The following is a 23,620-nucleotide window of genomic DNA, read 5'->3' on the forward strand; positions in this document are numbered from 1 at the left end:
AGTGGGAGGACTATGTTAGTTTGTGTTCTGAAAACATTTGCCTTCAGATACTAGTCTTTTTACTTTTTAATGTTCACAAACAATGTGCTAGACTCCCTCTGAATGCAGACTAGGACCAACTTGCTCTAACTTAGCAAGCTGGATTCTTAAAATACAGAATTAAACAGAATTAAACATTGGAATCAAGCTCCCTGTTGAAGTAACTACTAGTTTCCATGCAATACCATGAGGAAATACATTTTGGAAATTCTTTCTCTTTTTCATAGTTCAAGTTTTGTCTGTCTGATAAAAAAATAGATGAAACTGACTATTAAAAAGGCTTCCATCTCCAGAAAGATTTTGTTTCCACAGCTAATCAAAAACACGTAGCTGTTACCCTAAATGCTTGCATTAAAACACAATAAAACCAAACCTAAGCCATTTATGTACACTGCTAACATAAGAGTTGTGTAAAAGAGCTGTTTTTCACTAATAGGAGGAAGGTTGAAAGAGTATTGTGCTATGAAATATACAATATATCTTTGTTGGTACATCATGTAACACCTGACAGACATTATGGAAGAGGTAATAGAAGAAATTAATTCTTACAGAAGTCACGGTATCATTCTTCATGGCAGAATTATACTGAAGAACAGATCGAAGTGGTTCTTTGCTTGGAAATGTGAGTAATGGAGACTTGGTGGCAATTTCACATACACCTTCATACCATTCCTCTGGCCAGAGACCTGAAGCACGAGTATAAAGAGGACAGTGGGGCAGAGTAGAAAAACAAGATTCACAAAGTTAATCAGCACCATCAAGCTTTGTACCACTTCCTAGACCCAGTTTTTCACACACTTAAGCACAAACACTCAGCACAAGTAGTTCATGTTCCAAAAATAATACACATTTTCAGGTAATTCTAAGTGAAGCTTCTCAATGGATAAAAAGTTTCTATTTTTTTTTCCATTGTACCACTAGTCTGATCTTCCATTTCAGGAACTTGCCTATCAAAATTCATACTTAAGTCATGGCTAAGTTCCATCTTTTCTTAAGGAAAAAAAAAAGAGTCCAAGGATAAGTTGTATTGTGGTAAATCTCATAGCAAAACAGATTGGTTATACTCCTGTTCATCATGAGTTTAAATGCAAGCAGCAATGTTATACTCTTAAAATTTACACTACCTGATCCTTCCACAGCAAAACCCATGAGAACTGAATACAACCAGAAGTCACGGAACAGCTTTTGCAACCTTGGCTTGGCCTCCTTGATGGGTGGTAAGCGTCTAGTGAGCTAACAAAGAAATAAATATTAAAATCAGGAATCAGTGGCAGTTACAATAACCCAATTCCATGTAGAATCATAGACTCACAGAATCATTTAGGTTGGAAAAGACTCCTAAGATCATCAAGCCCAACCACCATGTAACACTACCAAGCCCACCAGTAAACTACATCTTTAAGTGCCACATTCACACCCCTCCAGGGATGGCGACTCCACAGCTTCCCCGGGCAGCACAGGAATCAATTCATGTACCTTCATCTACTCTGATTTAGAAACATAGTATTTTGTCACCTCTGGAAACTAATACTACATTGCTATTGTTATACTGGAGAAAAATAGATTTTTTTAGAATAGCTTAAATATTAACATTCAAGATGCTTGAAGTAAATTTCCTTGGTTTCACACACATACCACCATACTGATACAGTAATTTCTGAAGAAAATAAGTAATATTATTATACATCAATTGCAGCGAAGAGATCACATGGTCCTTTAAACTGTGTGTTTGAAGTGCCATGCAGCTTTGCTTCAGTACAAAGGAACTCAAAACCAAACAAGTATTAGTCAAACATACTTCTGGTTGCTATTGTTTATTGGCTTTGTGGAAATACATTGAGGCTCCAGTTGGGGATCTTTCATTGTTTGCACCCACGCACATAATGACATCAGTCCTGGGGAATTTACTATCTAAACAAGCAAGTAAAAGAGCATTATTTTCAACACATCTATTAAAGTTCTCTGATACTTTTTTCACAAACAGCTGCTACTGCTGAAGCACAGCTTATACCCTCAGACAACATGATACATAATTTTAGATAAATTTTTAAAAACAAATCTAAGAGTCTGCTACCCTGAAATTGTTACAAGCACAGACTGTGTTTAAAAACTTAAAGGTTCATTAAACTGTCAGCTTTATCTAGTATGACCAGATACTATTACGGCAAACTTTATTTAAAAAAAAAAAAAAGTTAGATTCTAATATAGCTTGAAGATATTTTCTCTAATTGCACAATAATTCTCTTGTGGTATGAAAACCAACAGTACTTAATAAAATGTTATACAAAGCCAATTTGGGACGTATTTGTAAATCATGAAGCAATTTGTTTATTAAAAAATTCTTTACAATAGTAAAATTAACTTGAGAATAAGCCCTGTGGAGCTGTCAGCAAATGTCTGCACATATCCACACTGACTAAAGTAGCCTGACCATCACAACCCCAGCAGCCTCAAATACATTTGAAGTGACAAATAGCAATATATCCCCAACTCAGCACAAAACAGCAGCAATATGGTTCCTACTAGTCATAAACAGCCAAGTTTATGCGCGTGCTTGACTTTGAAATTTTACATACGCACCAATTTTTGCTCAAAGATTTTCCTCAAAAGTGAACAAGTACCTGCAAAGCCATAAAAGTAGTTTAACAAACAACAGACCAAACGATCCAGCAGAGATCACTAGGCAAGGGAGGGATTTTGGCTGACGAAGTAAGTTTAGCAGTGTTTGGTTTAGAGAATGTTTACTTTGGGAGATAGACAAAAAAACTAGCGTCAAAGTTCAGATTTAAACCCTGCTATTCCCCTCACTTGAGCTATTCAACTCATCCTTTCCGTACAGTGGCTTAAAGGTAAGCTTCATTTACATCTTCTGTTATTTTTGGTAGATCTGACACAAATATATATATATATTGCAGAGTGAGGGAATGCTTTGCCTGCGTTGTGGAGCTGAAGGATAATTAAATTTTGGTGAAGACTAGAATATAATGTTGGGAACTACAGACAGCAAACTCTTACTTGACAAAAGCAGAAAACATTTACTAGTGGTTACTGGACAGAGAATCTCAGCCCAAAGGGCCTGACTTCTGGGGGCGGGGAAAAAAATTAATGAATTTATGAAGAAACAAGCGCTACTGACTCGAGACCTTCAGTCACAACGTAAAACCTTTTCAAACATACCTTCCAGTGATTCTTCATCATTGTAAAAAAATTCATTTTTGATATGGGATAATCATCTTGAATTGTTTTAAGATTTTAGACTTACTGGCTTGAGGGGAGAGTTTAGAAAATTAAAGTTTTAGCTCAGTTACTTCAGTCCTCCTACAACATGTTTGAAAATATTTGACACAAGCAGTGATTTACAGATGTGTATCTATGTATTTTACTTCCACAGAATAGCTCTTTGGACTATTTGCTAATTCACAAAACATTTTAATTGACATATGAGTAATCTTTTGTTTTTATCATATTGAGTGGTTTTTTTCCTAGATTATAATACTTAAAAAAATAAACCCTCAGAACAAGTACTATCAAAAGAGATAGACTTTATACAGTCACCAACTTTCTAAAGTGCGATCAAAAATCAAGATCCTAGTATTCACGCACCCATTTTACAGTCTCAGTTGACATAGTTATTAAACTATTATTTTTATTTTAGTCTTTTGACTGGCACAGAAAGAAATTGCACTTTTTCATATCTGAGATCACTATAGTTATTGCAAGCCAGTATTATGGTGAAAAGTCTCTCAGACCCACCTCTTTTTAGCGTTTGGCAGATGAGTAAGGCTTATGAATTCTCTTCAAATTTTATGTATCTAAGACTAGATTTTGATCTTAAAATCACAACGAAAAAAAGCAGTCCGATAACAGATGAAGAAGAGATCAAGTTTCCCTTTGGAAGAAGCAGGTTCTGCTTGAACATATTCTCAAATAAAATAAATGAAGTTAGAAATCTAGGATCAGAAAAATAGTAAGATTAGAGAAACAGTTATAAATAGGAACTTAAGAGACTTCATAAAGAAAACAGCACTGCATATTTTGCAGTGCTACACAAAAAGTAAACTGAACCTAAACAAAAAGCAGAATCAAGATAATCCAAACAAAAGAGACAGATTTATGTATCACAGCTGCAGAAAGTGTATGTGACCATGGAGTAACACCTGAGTAAGATGATGAGCATTTGTATGTACATTTATGCCTAACACTTCACACAGCACAGCCCCACTAACAATATTTAGTACAGATAAATGCCTTTTCCCAGATTTGTTGCTACATCCCCAGATCTCCTTTATTCCATCAAATTTCAGCTTCACTCATCCAAAAATACTCCCATAAAACTCATTTTTTGCTGTAGCTATGCAACGTCTGTTTTGCAAATTCTTCAACACATCTCAGCCTTCTGGTATGCTCCTTCAGTGGATGCCTAGTCCCTCCTCCTGCCAAGCTCAAATCTTTCAGCTTATCTTCACCTTGTATTTTTAGCACACGTTAGTAACACAGTTAGTAAACATTTTAAGTGTTAGTGGTTTATATATAAAGAGTCCAATGTATTTTAGGCAATGAGTTTGTTACCACTGAAATATGTCAGTAGCAACTACTTTTGTAGGAGAAGTTCAACCATTCATTTGGCAGGCTGGAGGCATTATGTAAGCAAAAATGATTACCAGTAAAACCGATTTATCCATCTAATTACACTCTGTCCCACTAAAAAAACTGCTGCTGAATAAAGTAACTACAGACTTTCTGCTCTAACAGAATTCATTGTAGACCTAAAATTAGTGAAGAGAACGAAAATTCAATTACCCTATGCTATCTCAGCTCTGTTGTCTTTCAGGTTGTGACCTGCCAGAATGAAGTTCCTGTTTCATTTGCTTGCCTTTGCTGTCATCATAACCTCCACATTTTGTGGAATCAAGGACTTCAGTGAGCATTTTGAAAGCCTCAGTGATGCACATCCAAATGAAAACGTGAGCTATGATATGCCAAACTTACCACTGGAGTTCCACAGAGAAAACACCATCACTAATGACTTGATTCCTGAAGAGGAGGAGGAAGAGGACTATCTAGATCTTGACAAAATACTGGGTGAAGATGACTACAGTGACATTATTGACGCTGCTCCGTACATTGTTTCTGAAATTCAGCAAGGAAATATTCTTGAACTTTTCCAAGGCAAAACCAGAATCCAGCGCCTTAATATCCTTAATGCAAACTTTGGCTTCAACCTTTATCGGAGTATGGCAGACAAAGCCAACTCTTCAGATAATATTCTCATGGCTCCTGTTGGTATTTCCACTGCAATGGCTATGATTTCCCTGGGTCTGAAGGGTCAAACTCAGCAGGAAGTATTATCGGTTCTTGGCTTTGAAGACTTCATTAATGCAAGCACCAAATACGAGCTCATGACTGTTCATAATCTCTTCCGCAAACTCACTCATCGGCTCTTCAGGCGCAATTTTGGTTATACTCTGAGGTCTGTCAATGATCTTTATATTCAGAAGGACTTTTCTATTCTGAATGATTTCAGAAACAATATGAAAACATACTACTTTGCTGATGCCCAACCAGCTGATTTTTCAGATCCTAACTTCATAACTAAAACCAACGAACGCATCCTGAAGCTGACCAAAGGATTAATAAAGGAAGCTCTTGTGAATGTAAACCCTACAACACTGATGATGATTCTTAACTGTCTTTACTTTAAAGGTAAGTATCTGATATTTCAGTTTTTAGCTGTAGATTTTCTTACTTTGCACTTCACTGTATACTTTAATAGAAACTCCAGACTAAACTTCAATCTACTCTACAGTTCAAAATAGCCTATTGATTCCCTCATTAAGAAGAATCTCTATTATTAACCCAAAATTTGCATGTTTCAGTAGCACACTGATGTTCTAGTCATGCCCTGAAGTTCGCGGGTATTGTACAGGGACAACAAACACTTATTACACCTAAAAGCTTATAGTCTAAAACTGAGACTAAAAAATAACGTATGAATGCGTAACGGCCTCAGAAAGCATGGACTTCATAGGAGTCTCAGACGGTGAAGCAGTACTTTATGTGCAAGCTAATGGTCAGATTCAGTCCTGCTTCAGGTTAGTGGCTTCACTGAAATTGTAAAGGTTGATTTTAGTTACTATACACAACGTTTCTGAAGTATTCAGGATTCACAGCAATGACTATAGAATTTCAGTTTAAAGTATGTATTTTTATATGAAAAGGTGTGATCCTTGTCAACAAGTCAATCAAGGGGATGGAAGACAATAATCAAAACGTTATTCTTCTAAAACTAAAACCACATTCACTACTTGGAGTACTTCAGTAATTCCGCATGGACTGCCTGCAGCTTGCAGCTATAGGCTCCTACATGTTCCACTATAGGCTGAACAGTTAAACAGGCTTGAAATACTTTTATTCTAAATATATACCGTTACTAAAAATTCTTACTTTCAATCTCTTTACATTTTATTTTGTAGTCTGGAGTGAGGTTTTTAACATCGGTTATCTCCCTCAGGTTGAAAGTTTGTTTTTTTTTTAAACAATTTTTTAAACAGTATTAATTGAGCACAAGGTGGGAAGTGCAAGTGAAAGGACTGAGGACAAAACTAAAATCTGTTACTGCCTGTATAAAATAAAATCAGATAAAGTAAAACATCACTAAGAAAAGAGAGATTACCATAATCGGATAGCAACGTTTGGAAGTACAACATACTGCTTTCCATAACTTATAAAGGGAGGTTCCTTTTCCTATTTATGTCCCTGCTTCCAGGAAACAGATGCTTAAGGTCATTCTTGCAATCTGCATTGTCAGCATTTGATTTTGCAACAGTGTTCCACCAAGTTTACAATGTTACCTTTTTCACTCACTTGCAAGGCCTTACTTCCTTGAGCAATGCTACTTCTCTCATTAAAAGTTCTGGAGCTGTCCTTAGCTCAAGATCCAATGATACCCTATTTTGAAGTGCCATCCAAAATCAACTTATTTGTATCCTTAAGTACATCTCCAATGATAATACCTTGTCATAATAAAGGCATGTCTTTACTGTCAATTAGACCATTACACAACGTGCAACAGATGAATTATTTTTCCTGATTTGATCATATTTAAAATACTCTGTATTTTAAAATACATACTTTGAAATCATTGAATGCTTGCACCATCTCAAAAAAAAACAACAAAAAACACCACCAAAAGTTAAACAGCTTTAGAATTGAAACTTTCAAGTCATCAAGACCAAAAAGACTTTTGGCTTTTTTTTTCCTTTATGAAGTCCTGTTACTCCAAATTACCTCAGTGTCTGCTGCTGAAGGCTATCATTTCTAACCCTTAAAACCAAAAAATACGTATTCTATATCAGTATCTCCCATTCTTACATCTCCTGGTAATTCCACTTCAATTCAAACAACTTTTCAAAAGCAGGTTCTGCTCCTGGTGTTCTTAGTGTCCCTACCACTCCTTTAAGACATACTAATTTTTGTCCACATCTTTCCATTTATGACATTTACGCTGTTTGTGTCACTACAGAGAACCTGTGTTTCGCCCTCAGAGCTAAGAAACCTGTGAGTATTCTCAGGTACAGAGAGATGCTCAACACAAGAAATATTGAGTAACAGTATAGTTGGCAGACATCATTAAGTCTTAGGCTCCTTTTACGCTAAATACAATCAAGAATTCGTTGGAAGGTATTTAGTCTTGGTTAGAAGTAAGTTTTAGCCTGCGTAGATATCCATTCCACATCTACCTGAGATCTATTCTCCAGTTTGAGAGGGTTTGAATGAGCTTCCTATTCAGTAGAAGCTGGTTATTTTAGCCACGATAGACCATGGCAGCTTTTGATAACTGAAAAATTTTAACAGGTTCTAAACTGCTTCTCTGAGAAAGAAGCATTTGCTTCTTTTGCTTCTCTGCATTTTCTTCTATTGCTTCTCATAGACTAGACACATTAAGAAAATATTAGAATGAAAGTTGGATTTATGTGGATTTTTTGTTGTTTTTAATTTTGTTACTTCACAGTCAGTTTAGAAAAGTCAGATTGAAGGCCTCAGAATCATTTGCAACTTTTTAGAAGGTTAGATTAAAGTTAAATTTGTAGTCTCTCCACATAGTAGCAGCCACACTCCTCATGCATTTGCTTGCCAATGGTGACCTATGGTCTAGAGTTTAAATAGGAAATACCAGTTGCCTTATTTCCACTATGAAATTCTAGCTTTGCCTATTAAGAGGGATGTTGTTCCAGAGGTACTGTTCTGAAAAGATCAATAGCAATTTGCTTTGAAAAAGTGTTGTGTTTTCTCCCATTCAATTTTCACAGTCAATAAATATTTGGGGATGCCCAAAGAATCTTCATGTATCTTTACTATCAGGGTTTGAATCATGCTTTCTCAGCTGCAAAACATGGTGAATCGCATTCTTTGAGAATAAACCTGCCAGATGACATACAAATGTGCTAAAATTAAATCAAATTCCAGCACAGAACTAGGCAGTCAACACCTAAACTCTTCAGGAGGTCTTAACATGGTACATTGATTAGCATAGATGAAGTTAAGTCAAAGTAATGCCTTCAACGTAATGCTGAAATTGGCTATTACCTAGCTCTGATGTACCAACACCATGCTTGAAGCAGTCCACTGCAGTACTGGTTTCAAGTATCAGATCTCTCAGAACATAGAGCTGTGTCTGTTGCTCTGCTAGGTGCGAGCCCTGTGAACTATTTTGCATGTTTATATTTTGTAATTACTAGGTTTCTTGTAGGGAAAAGAAGCACACATGAAGCCGTTTAGGATCTCCAGTCTGTGTTTACCTCCTTTTGTAATTCAGAACATTCAAATAAGACAAATAAGTTAAAAAAAAAAAAAAAGAAATTTTAAAGCTGCTTTAAAATTGTCTTCTTATTCAGGCTTAATTAAAATTAATCTCCTTCAGCAAATCCAAATTCACATGAAAGGAAGTTTAATATATGTTGTTATTCTGTGAATATTTTTCTAAATAAGGTCCTGGGGCTTTTTGTTTATCTGTCTTCTGCACTGTATTAACAGGAACATGGGAGAATAAGTTTCCAGTAGAAATGACAACCAAAAGAAGTTTCCGACTGAATGATAAGCAAACAATAAAGGTTCCTATGATGCAGACTAAAGGGAACTTCCTGGCTGCTGCAGACCCTGACCTAGATTGTGGTGTGATCCAGCTCCCGTTTGTGGGTAATATCAGTATGCTGATTGTACTTCCACACAAGCTGTCTGGCATGAAAACCCTAGAAAAGCAGATAACCCCTCAAGTGGTGGAAAAATGGCAGAAAAGCATGACAAACAGGTATTTGCTGAAAATTACACCTTGTTTAAAGTCTTAATATACTTTCTTGATCATATTGGCAATGGCAAATAGACAGCATATAAGATAACACGATATTTTGATTAAAAACACTGACCTTCTAGAAAAAAAGATGGACTTACTGAATTTACAAAAAAAAAAAAATCAAGCCTCAAAAAAGGCTGTTGAGAAATCAAGGGCAGTGGTAGTAAAAAACTCTAACAGAGCTCCAACATTCTTGCTGCTAACTATTTAATCTCATAGATTTATCAGTAAGAACTTTGTTTTCTTTAAAGTTTACAAAGAAAATAAAAAAAATAGAGTTTAATAATAACAGATTATTCATGGAGGATAATCTGGATGATATGGAAAGCAGCCTACATTCACTTCAGCAGTATCCATTTCAACAAGTCACGTTAAATCACACATTCAGTAGTCAACTATGCAGACTACAATTTTCTCTCCTGTGAAAAATTATCTTGCCCAAGGCAGGCTATATGACAGACTAGATGGTAGTTTCTCCTCTGTCTTGAGAAAAAGGTAAGAGCTGTTCTGATGTGTTATGCAATTGGTCAGCATATTTCTGTTGCACAGAAGTGACGAATCCCCACCTGAGTACTCCAGAAAATTTGTTAGTTCAATATTTATTAGAAACATACCCAATCGTACTGAAATGCTTAGAGCCCTATATACTATGCACACAACCAAAGTAAAGCATCATAAATTAAATGCTACATTGACAAATAAACAGTTTGGGGACCGGAATTAATCTTAAAGAACACAGCTTAAAATTAGCTATTCCCAAGTTTTGAAAGTAAAAGTACAGTACAATTTCCTGTATATTTATGCCCTGCTTGCTGAAAATTTTTAAAAAAGTAAAGCAAAGGAGTTATGCAAATATGCATCTCCTTAATGATTTTTTTCATTTTTGTTTTTATTAGAACAAGAGAAGTGGTTCTGCCTAAATTTAAGCTGGAGAAGAGCTACAACTTGATTGGTTTTCTGAGATCCATGGGAATAGAAGAACTGTTCAATGAAAAAGGCGACTACTCTGGTATATCAGATGAGAAAGTCACCATTGACAGGGTATTTATTCCTTTTCTGTTTTAATTTCCTTTCCGATTAAGCTTTATCACCTGAAAACAAAGCAATGCAGTAAAAGTAATTCAGTTTAATAAGCTAACATACTATTTTATAATCTTTCCTGAAGGATAGTGGACGGATGTGGGTTTCTCTGCATGTCTTTATTGTCTGTTTATAAAAAGAGGAATATGTTTGATTAGATGTCAAATTACTAGAAACGGTGTGGTTGGTCAGTCAGTCTACCTAGAACCTAAAAGCAAAGGATTACTGCCACTCTGGGCTGCCAGCAGGGGTGTCACAAGGGAGGCACACGCTGGACATGCGTTGGTGGGCAGGGGGAAGGCTGTGAGGACATCGTTTGATAATACTGAATAGATCTTGCTTTATTTTATTTTTCGCAGTTCAATCACCAAGGCACAATAACTGTGAATGAGGAAGGCACAGAGGCTGGAGCAATAACCAACGTCGGTTTCATGCCTCTTTCTACTCAGATTCGCTTTATCGTTGACCGTCCCTTTTTGTTTCTCATCTACGAACATCGTACCAGTTGTCTCCTGTTCATGGGTAGAGTTGTCAACCCTGCCAAGTCTTAAAAGCAGAGAAGACCTCCAACATGCTTTCATACACAGGCTGTATAATTATGCATTAATATAGCAGTATCATAAAAGGCAATTTTCTTTGTCATATTAGTTAATACAAAAGCCATTGGTATACAAAAAAATATATATATATAAGTGCCTAGAAGTAGTTTCACATGAATGGACTCATAATAGTAGATGATTTGTCTGCAGTGGTTAGTGCCATTTATAAATGCAAGTGTGTTAAAAAATTACCACAAAGTAACTTATACTTTGTGTTCTACTTCACTGTATAAAATGTAATCAATAAAATATTTAGACTAACTGGATTTTTGAAGTTCACCTCTAAATTTGTGCTAGGGCACCTATTTATAATAAATAGGAATAGATAAATCCTAAATACCCAACTGACATTAGAAACCTGTCTCTTCTGGGTATTTTATATAATCTAACACTATTTAGAGTAGGTGCCTGCATCCTTGCTTTTGCTTGCGTCATTTAACATTCAGCAGACTGCCACAGAACATAAATTTTATGGACCAATGTACCAAATAAGAGGAGATAAAAATGTATTGGAAGAATGAAATAATAATGGATCCTCTACTTTTCCCCAGCCTAACTTCAATGATTTTGATACAGTTCTCCAACATTCATCAGTAGAAGCAATTTCAGGCTTAGGCCAACCAGGTAATACCTTAGAACACCTTGTATATTGAAAGCAGCCAGGGAAACCTAACCCTCTCTACAAAAAGTGATTACAGCAATTTCAATGTTTGTTAAGAATTCAAATGCACTCTCCACACACCATCCAATGGACAAATCCTTGCAAGGCCTGCGCTAAGACTGTAAACTTTCTGACTCATTCTGGTAGCAATATGCATGCTGTATACAAGCTTGTTTCACGTCTGAAAAGGCAAAAAATTATCTGCATTCTGTAGTGTATTATTACCAATGTGGTGCAAGGAACAGAGTTAGACTTGACATGTGAGTTATTAAAGTCCATGAATATACTCACCTCTTATATCTTCCATTACATCATAACTTATAAAAGATGCGCCTCACAAACCAGTGATTTTTTTTTATTTGCAGTGTCAAATACTGCATCACTCTAAATACATTTGTATTATAAATGTCTCGTGTTAGCAAAAATACGAAAAGCTATCAACCAACAGTTTAAGGAGTAAGAATTCTCTTAAAAAGGTATTTTTCAATATTAAATTCAACTTACTGATTTTACTTCTACTTGTAATTTTGCATGTACTACAATTATTTGTCCCATACACAAAGCCATTTTAACATGACAGCCAAAGAAAGATTGGTATTAAATGACACAATGATGAAGAGTTGACATCAAATAAAAAGTTCAAATGTTTCTCTATTCCTAGCTGATACTGTTCTTACTCATAACTCCATATGGCAGACATAATTTTCAGTATTGAAGTTTCACAATAGAAATCATTATCATTCACGTACACATTTTGTTTTATCTAAATTAAAAAAGAACAGGGTATTCAAAAGATGAAATTTTCATGTTGCAAATTTAATTAGTATATCAAAGATTAAATGAGATGGATTTTTTTTTTTTGAGACCCAAGTAACCAGAATTATTCAAGGTAAAGAGGTCAAGCAGAAAAGCAAATCAGCTACTGCTCGAAACTCATGATCTTCATATATTGTGCAAGAAAGTCAAATATTTGCTTCAACAACCATAATGTAACCATTAACTCTTGCTTCAGATTCTGGCACTATCTGACTATTTAAAGGTCACATCGGTTAAGAAAAATAGTTATCACCAGATATTCAGAACAGATGCATCATCAATAAAAATTTGAAACAGAAAAGTATTTCCATAACTTTTACGTTAATGTCTCTAACATTTTTTAATTTTTTTTTTTAAATACACAAGGAATGATCTTGCACTCTAATCAGTGATATTACCACTAGCTTCACTGCACCTCAAAAATACTGCCCACTAGAATATCTCTCTACACAGGACCGGCTAGTTTATTCAAAAATTGGGCAGCTACTGAATAATAGTAGTATGAGACACTTATAAATACATTCCTGGATCCTTATGATTGTTGGTGAATTCATGAAGAGCTTATGTTGGAAACAGATGGAAGAGATGTGGAAAGGAAAGGAACAGTTCTGCAGTCTTCGGTGCTAATTTAAGGCCCTTCTCTTTGAAAAGCTTTAGTAAAGAGGTTTGTGAGGGCAGAGTATGAAATTAATGACTTTTTTATTCTTGTTAATGGATGTGCAATACGAGCAAGTTACAAATAGGCATGCTTACTGCAAGTTTGTAATACATTGTCCCCTTCTGTCCCACTAGCTGTGCAGAAAAAAAAGCCACAGAAGAATATAGCTTCAGAAGGGGACAAAGTGATCTGATGTTTTTTGTCCTCCAGTAAGTTTGCCTATGGATCTTCTAGACATGATTGTTCTGTAGAAACTGTTAGATGACTGAGTTAGATGACTAGTCCTACTGACTTGGGAACCCAAGCTTGGACATAATCAAGTTTTCAGCAGGGGAATCTATAAAGGTCACACATCATTTTTGCCTGGATTAGTAGTTACATTTTATTAAAAAAATAAAAAATGTTTAGACCCCAGAAGTCATCATCCAAGACCAAAAGCAGATAAACATCAGAACAAATGACCATGGAATGACCAGTGTCCTTGCACATTTCCTTAAAAGCCATTAGGATGACAGCCAGTTCAAGTTTCAGGAGATACACAATACTTTTCCCTCTTCTTTTTCTTCTTTTCTCAATCATTTTTTAAGAAGCAGAATTCTCTGTGCTGCCAAACTAAGTTTTATTTTTAACTCTTTTTCTATTAACTTTTGTTTTTCATTGTTCTTAGGCCGCTTTTTCTTCAGGTATGTGCCATTTATTATGCACTGCACACCAAAGATTATTCAAAGAAATATGCCTTGTGGTATTATTTAGTTCATTAATCTCCTGAATTCACGACAAGCAACAATTTAACTGTGAATCATGAAAGATTAACAGTACTACTATACTACTATATCTTGGACGCTTACTTCTACACGAGTTGTTAAACAAACCATTTGACTCTGCAATAGCACTCGTATTTGATACACGTGAGAAAAATTATTCTGTTTGTAACTACCAACCATTGGATACTCACCACAGCAATGACAGGAATAAGCACACCAAGATTGCCTGCACTACTGGAGGCCTGGAAAAGAAAAGGGAAGTTATCATCAATACGTCTACAAAAGCATTTCTAAAATACTTGGTAGGTAACATTTCAAGCATCAAAAATTCCTACTGTCTCTGCAAATGGATGCCATTACTTCCATCCCTGGGCTACTTAATAGACAGTTATGCTAACTGCTAGCAATAGAAAAAAAAAAATCCTTTCCCTCACAAAAGCCACTTCCACATGGCTGAAAGATCTGGTTTAAAACAACTATCTGGAATGCCACTGAAGCATTTTAATTGCTGGCAAGCCAACTTAATTCCATATCAAAGTGGCAGAGGACACGGGCAAACTGACAACCAACAAAGAAAAAAATGCTTTTGTTTTGGAGCACAGCATGTACAATGTCTTACCAACTTCAGTTCTTCTTGAAAATGAAGTAACCTAATCTTCAGAATTTCTTTCATAACTTTTTACCCTACATCGAACAAAGAGTGTTCTAGTAAAAACTGCTGTCAGTATCTTCAAAATAAAGAAACACTGCCTCCTAGCTCAAAATTCAGGCTAAATCTGTCACATTTTTCCATTTACAGACAGCCTTAAGTCAGAACAGCAGTTTGTCTCCCATAGCAATTTAAAACGATAACAGTACGACAACATCCCTGTAAAGGGGGAGGGTGGAACCTAATTTAAAAGTATCATTTTAGTGCAATATTTACAATCCGTTTCACCATTTCAGCTCGCTTATCTGTGGTAAAAGAATCTATGAGAGCTGTGCAGAGATGTTTTCCAATATAAACTTCATGGAAAGCAAATTCTGTACATATCTTAGTTCCTTTGTAAAAGCAGAGTTGGCATCCCTGATTAAATGCAGTCTACCTTTAAAGCAAACATTCATTTCTGAGGGATTCACCAAGAGTTCACCCATTCCATAAAGGGATAAAGAAAGAACTTAATACTATTACAGTGTAGCATGCACAGAAGGGAGGGTGGAAGAGGTCAAAAAGCAAAAAAAAGTTTCAAATTTGTTATTGGTGAAATTTTATTAGCAAATATTATACTTAAGTGGAGTATGTATATAATATTAATGCCACATTAATTAATAATTTCCAACTTAAGTCAGTACTAGCTTTTAACACTTGAAATATATTGAGTCCATAAATAGCCATATAAATGTAAGGAAGAATTATTTGAACAGAAAAACATTTGGCCCACTGTGCTTGTTTTTGAGGCTCAAGTAAAAGCATCAATAAACTCAAGTGGAATTCATATCCTCCCTGACCTTCAAAGGGAAAAAAGGGGAATTACAATACAGGTCAACGCAACTCACAGGTGAGAAGTGTGTATTTTGAATTCCCACAGATGTGAATGACCGTAAGTAAGTTCCATTAAAACGAAGAGAATGCACATTTAGTGGCATAAGTCAGGAGCAGGTCTCAAGTAAACCAATTAATTTGCACTTTGTCTGTGGGATATTCGCAAAAATAACAGCAGCGAATGCAAATAAATACAGGCATTTACTTTCAAGTGTTTTATTGAAAAAACTCCATTTAAGGTCTTAGAAACTAATCACAAAGCTCAAATACTGTCTTGCTAGATAACAGTCAAAAGAAGAATGGCAATCAAGACCTGCATAGCTTTCTAAAGCGTTGATTCCACATGATGATGCATGTTTTTCCCTTCCCTGCAAACCCATGAATCACTAGAGTTCTAGATGTATAGACAGCCCATTCCCCATCTTGCAAAGAGCTACAGATGAGAGTGCTGATACAAACAACAGGTAGGAGGAAAAAACAAGAAGCAAACACACAGATGTTAGATTCCTTTTACTGCTAGGACCATGTGTCTATTTCAAAAGGAAATGTTACCTGTCTGCCTTAACCAAAAGAAAATGTTGTAGCAGAGAACTGCTCTCAAAGCACATCTCAAAAAAAAAGAAAAAAAAAAAAAAGAGGAAAAAAGCACTATCAAACACCATGAGATTTTTAAAGTTACCATAAGGAATAGCGTAGAATGCCAAGAAGTTACTGTATTTGAATGCAAGGGAGGAAAGATCTCGTTTTCGATGAGTAGGAAGCAACCACATTTTGCTTTTCAAATGATAAGGTAGAACTCAACTGCAGAAGTCAAGGTTAGCAGCATGTTTATGAGCATATTTTAGAGCAAAGAAGAGAGGAAGGTACTGTGGGAAAGGCTGAAATTGTTATATGCTTCTTAAATAGAAGAAGCATATCAAGAATTCCAGATATAGTATTGAAATAGGAATAAAAACTAGTATGAAGTGAGGTGAAAGGCTTCAATAACAAAAAAGCAGAACTCTAAATGAATAAAGTAACTGCATAAAAACTGCTCTTGTAAAAATTCAACTAGCATTTAAATATATGTGTCTTCCAGACCTTCTCATTGACTTTTACAGGCTAGTATATGTTAAATTTTACAAATGACAATTAAAAAAAACACATTCAGAAAGAACTCTGTATCTTAAAGCAAAGCTACTTGAATCTACTCTTCTGCAAAGTATTCCTATCATACAAATTCATCAAAGAGACGAGTCTTGCCTTTCTTAGGCAAGCTTTTTGAATAAACTTGCTCCCTAAATAAAGCACCCTTACAAGTCAGGGGAGATTTCTATTAAGTATATGTTTTTTTTTGAAATGCGTGCAAACATTTGGTTTTGATTCAAAAAAGGATACAGACTATGCTTAGTAATACCATGTATATAAACATAAAGCTGCATGCAATTAAAACCAAAAAACAGTTAATATCTTACTTTCAGAGCTGGTCCTTTTTCACTTGCTCTCTCACTAGCTCTCTTTCCTTCTAGCCCAAGCTGAACAAACAGTTCCAGCAAGTTCATCAGCAGTTCATCCACAAGGTGTTCTCCTTGAATGTTAGCAGCGATGTTAGCTAGGGCGTTAATGACAGCTAAGGAACAGTGCCTGAAAACGAAAAAAAATGATGAACAAGCAATTCCTCAACAGAAGCTTTTCTACCTTCAGTCCTTTCTCAGTAATGCTGAACAGCAATGCTTTTAGCAGGGCTGCTGACATCAGTTTTTGTGGGGGTATTTTGCGCTCAGAGATTTTTTGTTTCTGTGAATACCGGTAAATCATTTTTACTGATAATTGAATTTTTATTTCAATCAGTATTTAAGTAAAAAATTATTTGTCAACTTTGCCTGTGAATGATGTTTTTATTTATGATGTTATCATTGCCAAGAGGAAATTACTTTCCTTTATCAGATATGGCTACAGACAAAAGAACAGCAAATGGCTGTGTTTCTGGAACGGGAAACGTCTTAGAGCAGAAGAATCAGAATTAGTATCAGTTGTTATTAAAACTGGGATCACACTGGGTCAGAGTATGCAAAAACAGTGACAGGAATAGTCCTAATAGTTACTCAACTACTACTTTAAAATATATCCAGCTCAGCCCAACTACCAATGAAGTCAGTGATTATCTTTACGCTTCAGTCCCTGTTACAATTATACTTCACTTACTAAGAAAAGAACAGCATTATTTACAACATCATTTGAAAACCTGCACTGGAAAAGACCGAAAAATCCACGATGTAGAACAAAGAATATTCAGTATAATAGCTGTGTCCCTTAAGTGTATGGATAAACCTTACCTGTATCCATGATCCTTATAATCCTTTGTGGCAGAGTAAACAACTGAACTTGCTTTAACACTGATTTGCTGAAATAGATTCCACACCTCCTGGTAAATATATTGCTGTGAAAAAAAACAAACACGCACTAAGTAGAGTTTATTGAATACTATTTCACTGAAAAATGACCCTTGTAAAATAAATTGTTACAAAGTTCTTTAGCTATCTACTGGTACCCTGAGCTATAGTTTCAGCTTCCAAAAACCACACTGTGGAAGTGCTTTCATCAGTGCTTTTAGCTGCTTGGATTTCACAAAGTTTATTCATTTCTTTAACTCCCATCCTTTTTTTTCATCAATTTTTTTCTCCAGGTTTCTGAGTTCTGGCAATTCTTAATTGCTTGTCTCAGAAAAACAAGTTACATTTGGAAAAGGCAGAGTCAGTGTTCGCATCATTCAAGGCAACTTCTACTTTTAAATATATGGACCTACAAGACTTCTAAGCTGATTACCGATACAAAAAAAGGATCATGCGCATCTTTTGGGCATACAGGCCAGGTTTAGGAATTATTTAACTTTTGAAAACATGGGGTTGGTTTTCTAAACTTTTATTATTTTCTGTGGGGACTAATCTTTACGGGGACAGCATTTTACACATTATTAATTAGCTTTTATTTTCTGATGTCACTGAGACAAGGATTGTATGAGTGTGAACAAGTAAGATATGTAAATACTTCAAAAACGACTGCAAATGCAGTTTTTAAAATACAGGCTTTCCTTTTAACTAAAGGGAAGAAAAAGTCATGAACTGAAAATCTCTTGGATAGTTCTTTCCTTACATTCCCGGTGATGACCAAGCAGCCCAGCTGGTCAATGATGAGCACATCAAGATTAGAAGGTGGCTGGCAGAACTTCTGCTGTAAGATCTGTAGGATGGGTTCCATCATTTTAGGGGTGTCCCTCAGTGCCACTGCAATGTGCCCTAAAGCACGAATTGTGTGGTCAGGAATCAGATGAGCTTCCCTGTTAAAACCAAACAAAAAAAACAAAGTGATACATTTAACTGTTCAGCAGTTAACAAGACCTCAAAGTATGGTACATTTCACATATGAAACAATTCATGAACTAAATTTAAGCATCACTAAACTTTACTATTGCCCCTATACACACATATCTACTCCGAACATTAGCGTTAAAGATGTACATGCATAGGTAAAAAGAAAAAAGCAAAACAAAATAGAAACCAGAACCCACAAGTGCACTGCCCAAGAAACTCACACTAATCTGTGTGCAAACTACTCTGTAAACAACAGTGGAAAGAAGTAAATGTGATCTGCAAAATATTAAGACAACAGTCTGGCCAGCTACTGTAGGACTTCCCCTCACTAATCTCAGTGATATTTAATTCTGAAATAATGCTGTCAGTCATTAAGTTTTAGAATAAGCTTCATGTTCACTGAGTAAAGGAAAATGAGTTTTCGCAATTAACAACTTACTTATCACTCTCCTGTGAGATGTACAGACGGTTAGACAAACTGGCAAGAAAGGCCTCAACAATCACTGAATCTATCGTCAAGCCAGCTTTCAAGCACCTGGAATAACAATGAACAGAAAACATGCTAGAACAGCCAAAGGAAAAATACAACACAGAGTCACAGGAATTAAACATTTCACATTGTACAACTGTAAATGCACACCAAGTATAAGGAAAAAAGAATTTACACTGAAGTCTAAGAACCAATTGCCTAGAACACCACAGATGTATTAAAAAAACCCTGAAGTTTATACTCCTGCTTCTTCCAGCAATAGTAAAGATCGGAATATGCAGTAAGTCAAGTTCAGAATCCATTCCTTTAGAAGCCTTAACTCCTTGCCTCTAGTCACCAACTATTTGTCTTCCCTAAAGCTCTGTGCAGCTGTCTAAAAGGGAAGAAGAATCATTACAAAATAAAAAAAAAAAAAAAAAAAAAGCCCTGGTGGGTACCAAAACATGACTAGCATGAATTACCCACGTGGGAAGCAAAACAATTAAACTAAATGAGTATTTTAAGACTAGGACATAAAACCAAGGGATTGTCTGAAGGAAAATGAGATCACAAAATGAAAAGAGCACAAAGCGTTTATAACACAGAGCAGCACTTTCTAAATGGTCACAATACTCTTCTACTAGGGAAATAGAACACGTATTCCAAAATGGTGCAAGCCTCCTCTGTTACCACACACCTCTTACCTGCAGATATTGTCTATGGCAATGTCACGGAGCTGTTCATACATGGATGGTTGACTTTTCTTGCCAGGCATTACATTTAGAGTAGACTCTGAATGCTCATTGGTTACACTAATCTTGATGTCATTACCACCTACTAAGAATACAGAGTACAGAAATCAGCACCTTTCCCCCCCAAGTTGAGAGTACACAGGCGGAGCTATATCTGGCAAATGCAAAAGAGGATACTTTACAGGTCAGAGAATTGAACTTTGAAATTGCTTATATTGTCAGTACTTTTGTGAGATATCACTTAATACAATATAAATTAATAATAATTAAATACAATCATTCCTAAATTTAGTCACCTCCAGTTTCCATTTTTATCTATGCCTTAGCATTACGATATTGCTTTTGCATTAGCAAGTAATTTACGTGGAACATTTTCTTTTGGGAAATCATAACTCACTAATACAATTCAAAAACAATAACAAAAGAATCACTGGGTGCCACCAAAACAGTCAGAGGGCTGAAGAACTCTGTTTTAAAATTTGAGCTATAATGTAATAGAGATTGAATAGTTTAAAATTATGAAGCCTCCTAAACACATTGAATCTGCATATCCTATCTACTCATTTTCTTTCATTCATACTGCATAGAAAATTCTACTCTATGTTGGTCATTATTAACAAAATTTTATTGCAGAATTTTAATGCCACCCTTCTGTCTTTGCTGTCCTGAGCAAGAAGATTCTACAAAGCTGTCAAGTCAGGAAAACCAACATTTTCCATGGCAAACTGCAGTCACAAAATAAAAATGGAACAGTATACTGATAGCCACTTTTTCCAAGATTAACTTTGGACAGAAAACAAGCCTTAAAGGCTTGCATTTTTAAAGATTAGGAAGTTGATTCACAACACTTGCTCACCCCATTGTGCATGTAAGCACACCCTTCTGCACACAGATGCTGACCCACTAAGAGTGGCCAAAAGGTACCAAAGTGCAGCCACACATTTGTCCACCCACTTAGGATTTGCCTTATAAAGCAAACAAAAAATAGCACACTTTTTCATCCACCCTATCCTGGTAACATGCTAATACAAATCTAATATTCAACCTGCAAACTGAAAGTAACCATTCTCTGCTTATCAACACATGCTACACAGTCTACACAATGGGACATTATTTCAACTCCCTGCTGGAAAAAGCACCTGCTTTTCTGGAACTAGAAAAACATAGGTTAGTTCTCCTTAAAGCTAAATAAGCTGACATTGCCAGTAAATTTGTCATAAGACACACACAATACAACCTTCAATAAAACAGCATCACACTGCAATTGCTGGTGATCTCACTCAGGAGAAAAGTGCTTGAGATAAGACTATCTCAGTTTCAGCATACAAGCACAGCAATATTGCTCCTAGAATAAAACGTAGTTCTACATACACTGCTAGCACACAGATATACTTCTACCTTGATTTGCATTCCTCCTCTCCACTCTAAAAATCAAATTCATCTCTATTTTCCCCCTACTGATCCATCATCACAGAACATCTAAAAGCATCAAAAAGCCCCAACAGTTGCAAAATGACCGCTAACATATCCTTTGGAACACGACACCACCCCCCAGTTACCTGTGTGATACTGGCTATGATACTTGTAAAGCTTCACAAGCACTGGGGAAGGTATCACAAGGAAGTCTCTCAAAGATGGATTGACAGAATGAACCACAACAGGGAACCTCTCACATAAACGACCTAGACCCTAAAAGCAAAACAGGAAAAAAATCATTTAGGTAACATATATCATTTGAAATAAAAACTGTGCTGCTATATTTAACTGTAAGCTTGCAACTTCATCTGAACACCAAAAACAAAGATAGTTCTGAGGGATTCAATATTTAGTGTACGACTGAAGACGTTTAAAGCCTCTAATTCTTTTAGGTTATCCTAGAATTTGACATGCCACTCAAGCCTTGCTGTTTTCTTCACAATTAATTTCACATGAGGTATATGAAATGAACTGCACAGTCTAAAAATAAAGTTACTGGACAAGTTCCAATGCATACAGAATCCTGATAATTTAGTATCCTAATTTCGCAAAGTACCACATCCATAAGACTGTGTCCAACAAGAAGACAGAAATTAGAATAACCAAGTTTTAGTCTTCAATGTCAGTGATCTGCCAGTCCCAGTTCAGCTGTTTATGTAATAGGCTATAACACTAAATATTTCAGAAGTGAAATATGGGTTAAAAACACTCATCAATATTATTCTTCAAGAACAAGCTGAGCTAAGTAAATTTTGAAAGCATTACTCTTATGCAGATCTACTTTCAAGACCAAATCCCTAAAATCCAAATGAACACATTGATGGAAAGTAATGCAAACAGGAGACATAAAATGCTCTTCTAGCAACCTGCAACTCCCTCCCCAATATAGTCATGCCAAATACAGTAAAAACAGACCTGCAAACAGCAAATTAGCAGCGGCAAATGAGCAATGATGACTTTGCTGGAAGTTTTTGACTGCAGCTTCTCTGATAACTTGATGCACAGGTTTTCTGCACCTTAATACCAAAAACCCAACAGAAAAAAAAAATAAGTTTGTCAGATTTGTTATTAGGCCACACACAGCTCAATGTTATTGGAATGCCTAAAACATGAAGAAAATTTATCATCTTCACTCCCTTTGTACTACAACTCCTCAAAGAGATTTAGTACTTTTTCTGGAAAAAAAAAAAAAAAAGTTGTGTTGGAGTTAACACAAAATCAGCATCTGCACTAACCAGCCCTGTCAAACACTATGATGGAAAGAATGACAGTATTTAAAGTTGATTTTGAGGGTACTTCACATCTGACAGAAATGGATTTTTGCAAGGGTCAAAGGAAAAAAATGCTACGTGTACTCAGAGGATGTGTAAGAATAACACAAGAAAGAAAGAAATTTGAGAAAAAGTGAGAAAGAGTTTACCAATACTGATAGCAATGAAGAAAAAACGTTCCCTTTAATGAATCACTAAGAAACTTTTAAGACACAAAAAGCAATAATTGAAAACACAAAACAAACTAGAAAATAAAAAGCAAAACGCAGCAATTGTACTGTCCCTTCTAAATGAGCCAATAGGAAGTTTCTGATTTTGTTTCTGTAAAGAGATGTCTAACTACTTGGCCAACTAATTCATTAACTTCTTGATGGAAGTTTAAGGTGTACATTCTAATAACTAAAAGTATTCAACTGAAGTTTATTTATATTTCTCTGAGCTTTCAAAGAGCTTATAAGTATTCCTACAAGTTAAAAATAAAATATTAACCAGACATTCCAGAGACAGAAAAGCATTTTTCACCTTGCTCATCTTTCACAGCCCACACCATGAGATCCACACAGGCAGCATTAGCCTGACAACGCAGTTTTAGAGGACTCAGCTCATTGTGCAGTCGGTCAACATCATGAAGGATTTTCTGAAGTTCTGATTGACTGGTGTTGAATTGTTCAAGCACAAAATCATGGATTTCCTTCACAAATGAAGTGGGAAGATCTAAAGAAATAAAAGGAAATAGCATTATAGTAGAAGAAAGGGAGACAGTATATCAGAATGAAAGCATGTGTGAAATTAATTGCCAATGTCATGAATGATT

General features: G+C 35.7%; 2 protein-coding genes across 3 annotated transcripts in view; one reads left to right on the forward strand and one right to left on the reverse strand.

Moving 5' to 3' along the window:
- PI4KA (phosphatidylinositol 4-kinase alpha) overlaps positions 1–23,620 on the reverse strand; it is a 60,631-nt gene that overhangs the window by 26,799 nt on the left and 10,212 nt on the right. The window contains exons 11-21 of the mRNA XM_013173562.3: positions 23,329–23,520; positions 22,451–22,551; positions 21,619–21,748; positions 20,012–20,144; positions 19,278–19,373; positions 18,621–18,804; positions 17,804–17,907; positions 16,943–17,111; positions 14,158–14,208; positions 1,164–1,272; positions 589–725 (exon numbers count right to left, since the gene is read on the reverse strand). Of these exons, the coding sequence (XP_013029016.2) occupies positions 589–725; positions 1,164–1,272; positions 14,158–14,208; positions 16,943–17,111; positions 17,804–17,907; positions 18,621–18,804; positions 19,278–19,373; positions 20,012–20,144; positions 21,619–21,748; positions 22,451–22,551; positions 23,329–23,520 (1,406 nt within the window). The remainder of the gene's footprint in view (positions 1–588; positions 726–1,163; positions 1,273–14,157; positions 14,209–16,942; positions 17,112–17,803; positions 17,908–18,620; positions 18,805–19,277; positions 19,374–20,011; positions 20,145–21,618; positions 21,749–22,450; positions 22,552–23,328; positions 23,521–23,620) is intronic.
- SERPIND1 (serpin family D member 1) lies at positions 2,734–11,333 on the forward strand. Of its 2 annotated transcripts, none has more exons than XM_013173565.3 (5): positions 2,734–2,888; positions 4,871–5,742; positions 9,073–9,346; positions 10,285–10,429; positions 10,828–11,333. In XM_013173565.3, the coding sequence occupies exons 2-5, from the start codon at positions 4,887–4,889 to the stop codon at positions 11,017–11,019; spliced, it is 1,467 nt and encodes a 488-aa protein (XP_013029019.2). In that variant the 5' UTR covers positions 2,734–2,888; positions 4,871–4,886; the 3' UTR covers positions 11,020–11,333. The 2 variants fall into 2 exon arrangements, with proteins under 2 accessions (XP_013029019.2, XP_013029017.2); XM_013173563.3 differs by having other exon boundaries at positions 2,736–2,888; positions 4,855–5,742.

Source organism: Anser cygnoides, chromosome 17, assembly GCF_040182565.1.
Source record: "Anser cygnoides isolate HZ-2024a breed goose chromosome 17, Taihu_goose_T2T_genome, whole genome shotgun sequence".
In the NCBI taxonomy this organism is placed as follows: Eukaryota; Metazoa; Chordata; class Aves; order Anseriformes; family Anatidae; genus Anser; species Anser cygnoides.

Bases quoted from the DNA above. Each gene is read 5' to 3' on its own strand.
- SERPIND1 (XM_013173565.3), top strand. From the start codon at position 4,887: ATGAAGTTCCTGTTTCATTTGCTTGCCTTTGCTGTCATCATAACCTCC. The intron at 5,743-9,072 runs GTAAGTATCTGA...CTGTATTAACAG, and splicing joins TAACTGTCTTTACTTTAAAG to GAACATGGGAGAATAAGTTT. The intron at 10,430-10,827 runs GTATTTATTCCT...TATTTTTCGCAG, and splicing joins AGAAAGTCACCATTGACAGG to TTCAATCACCAAGGCACAAT.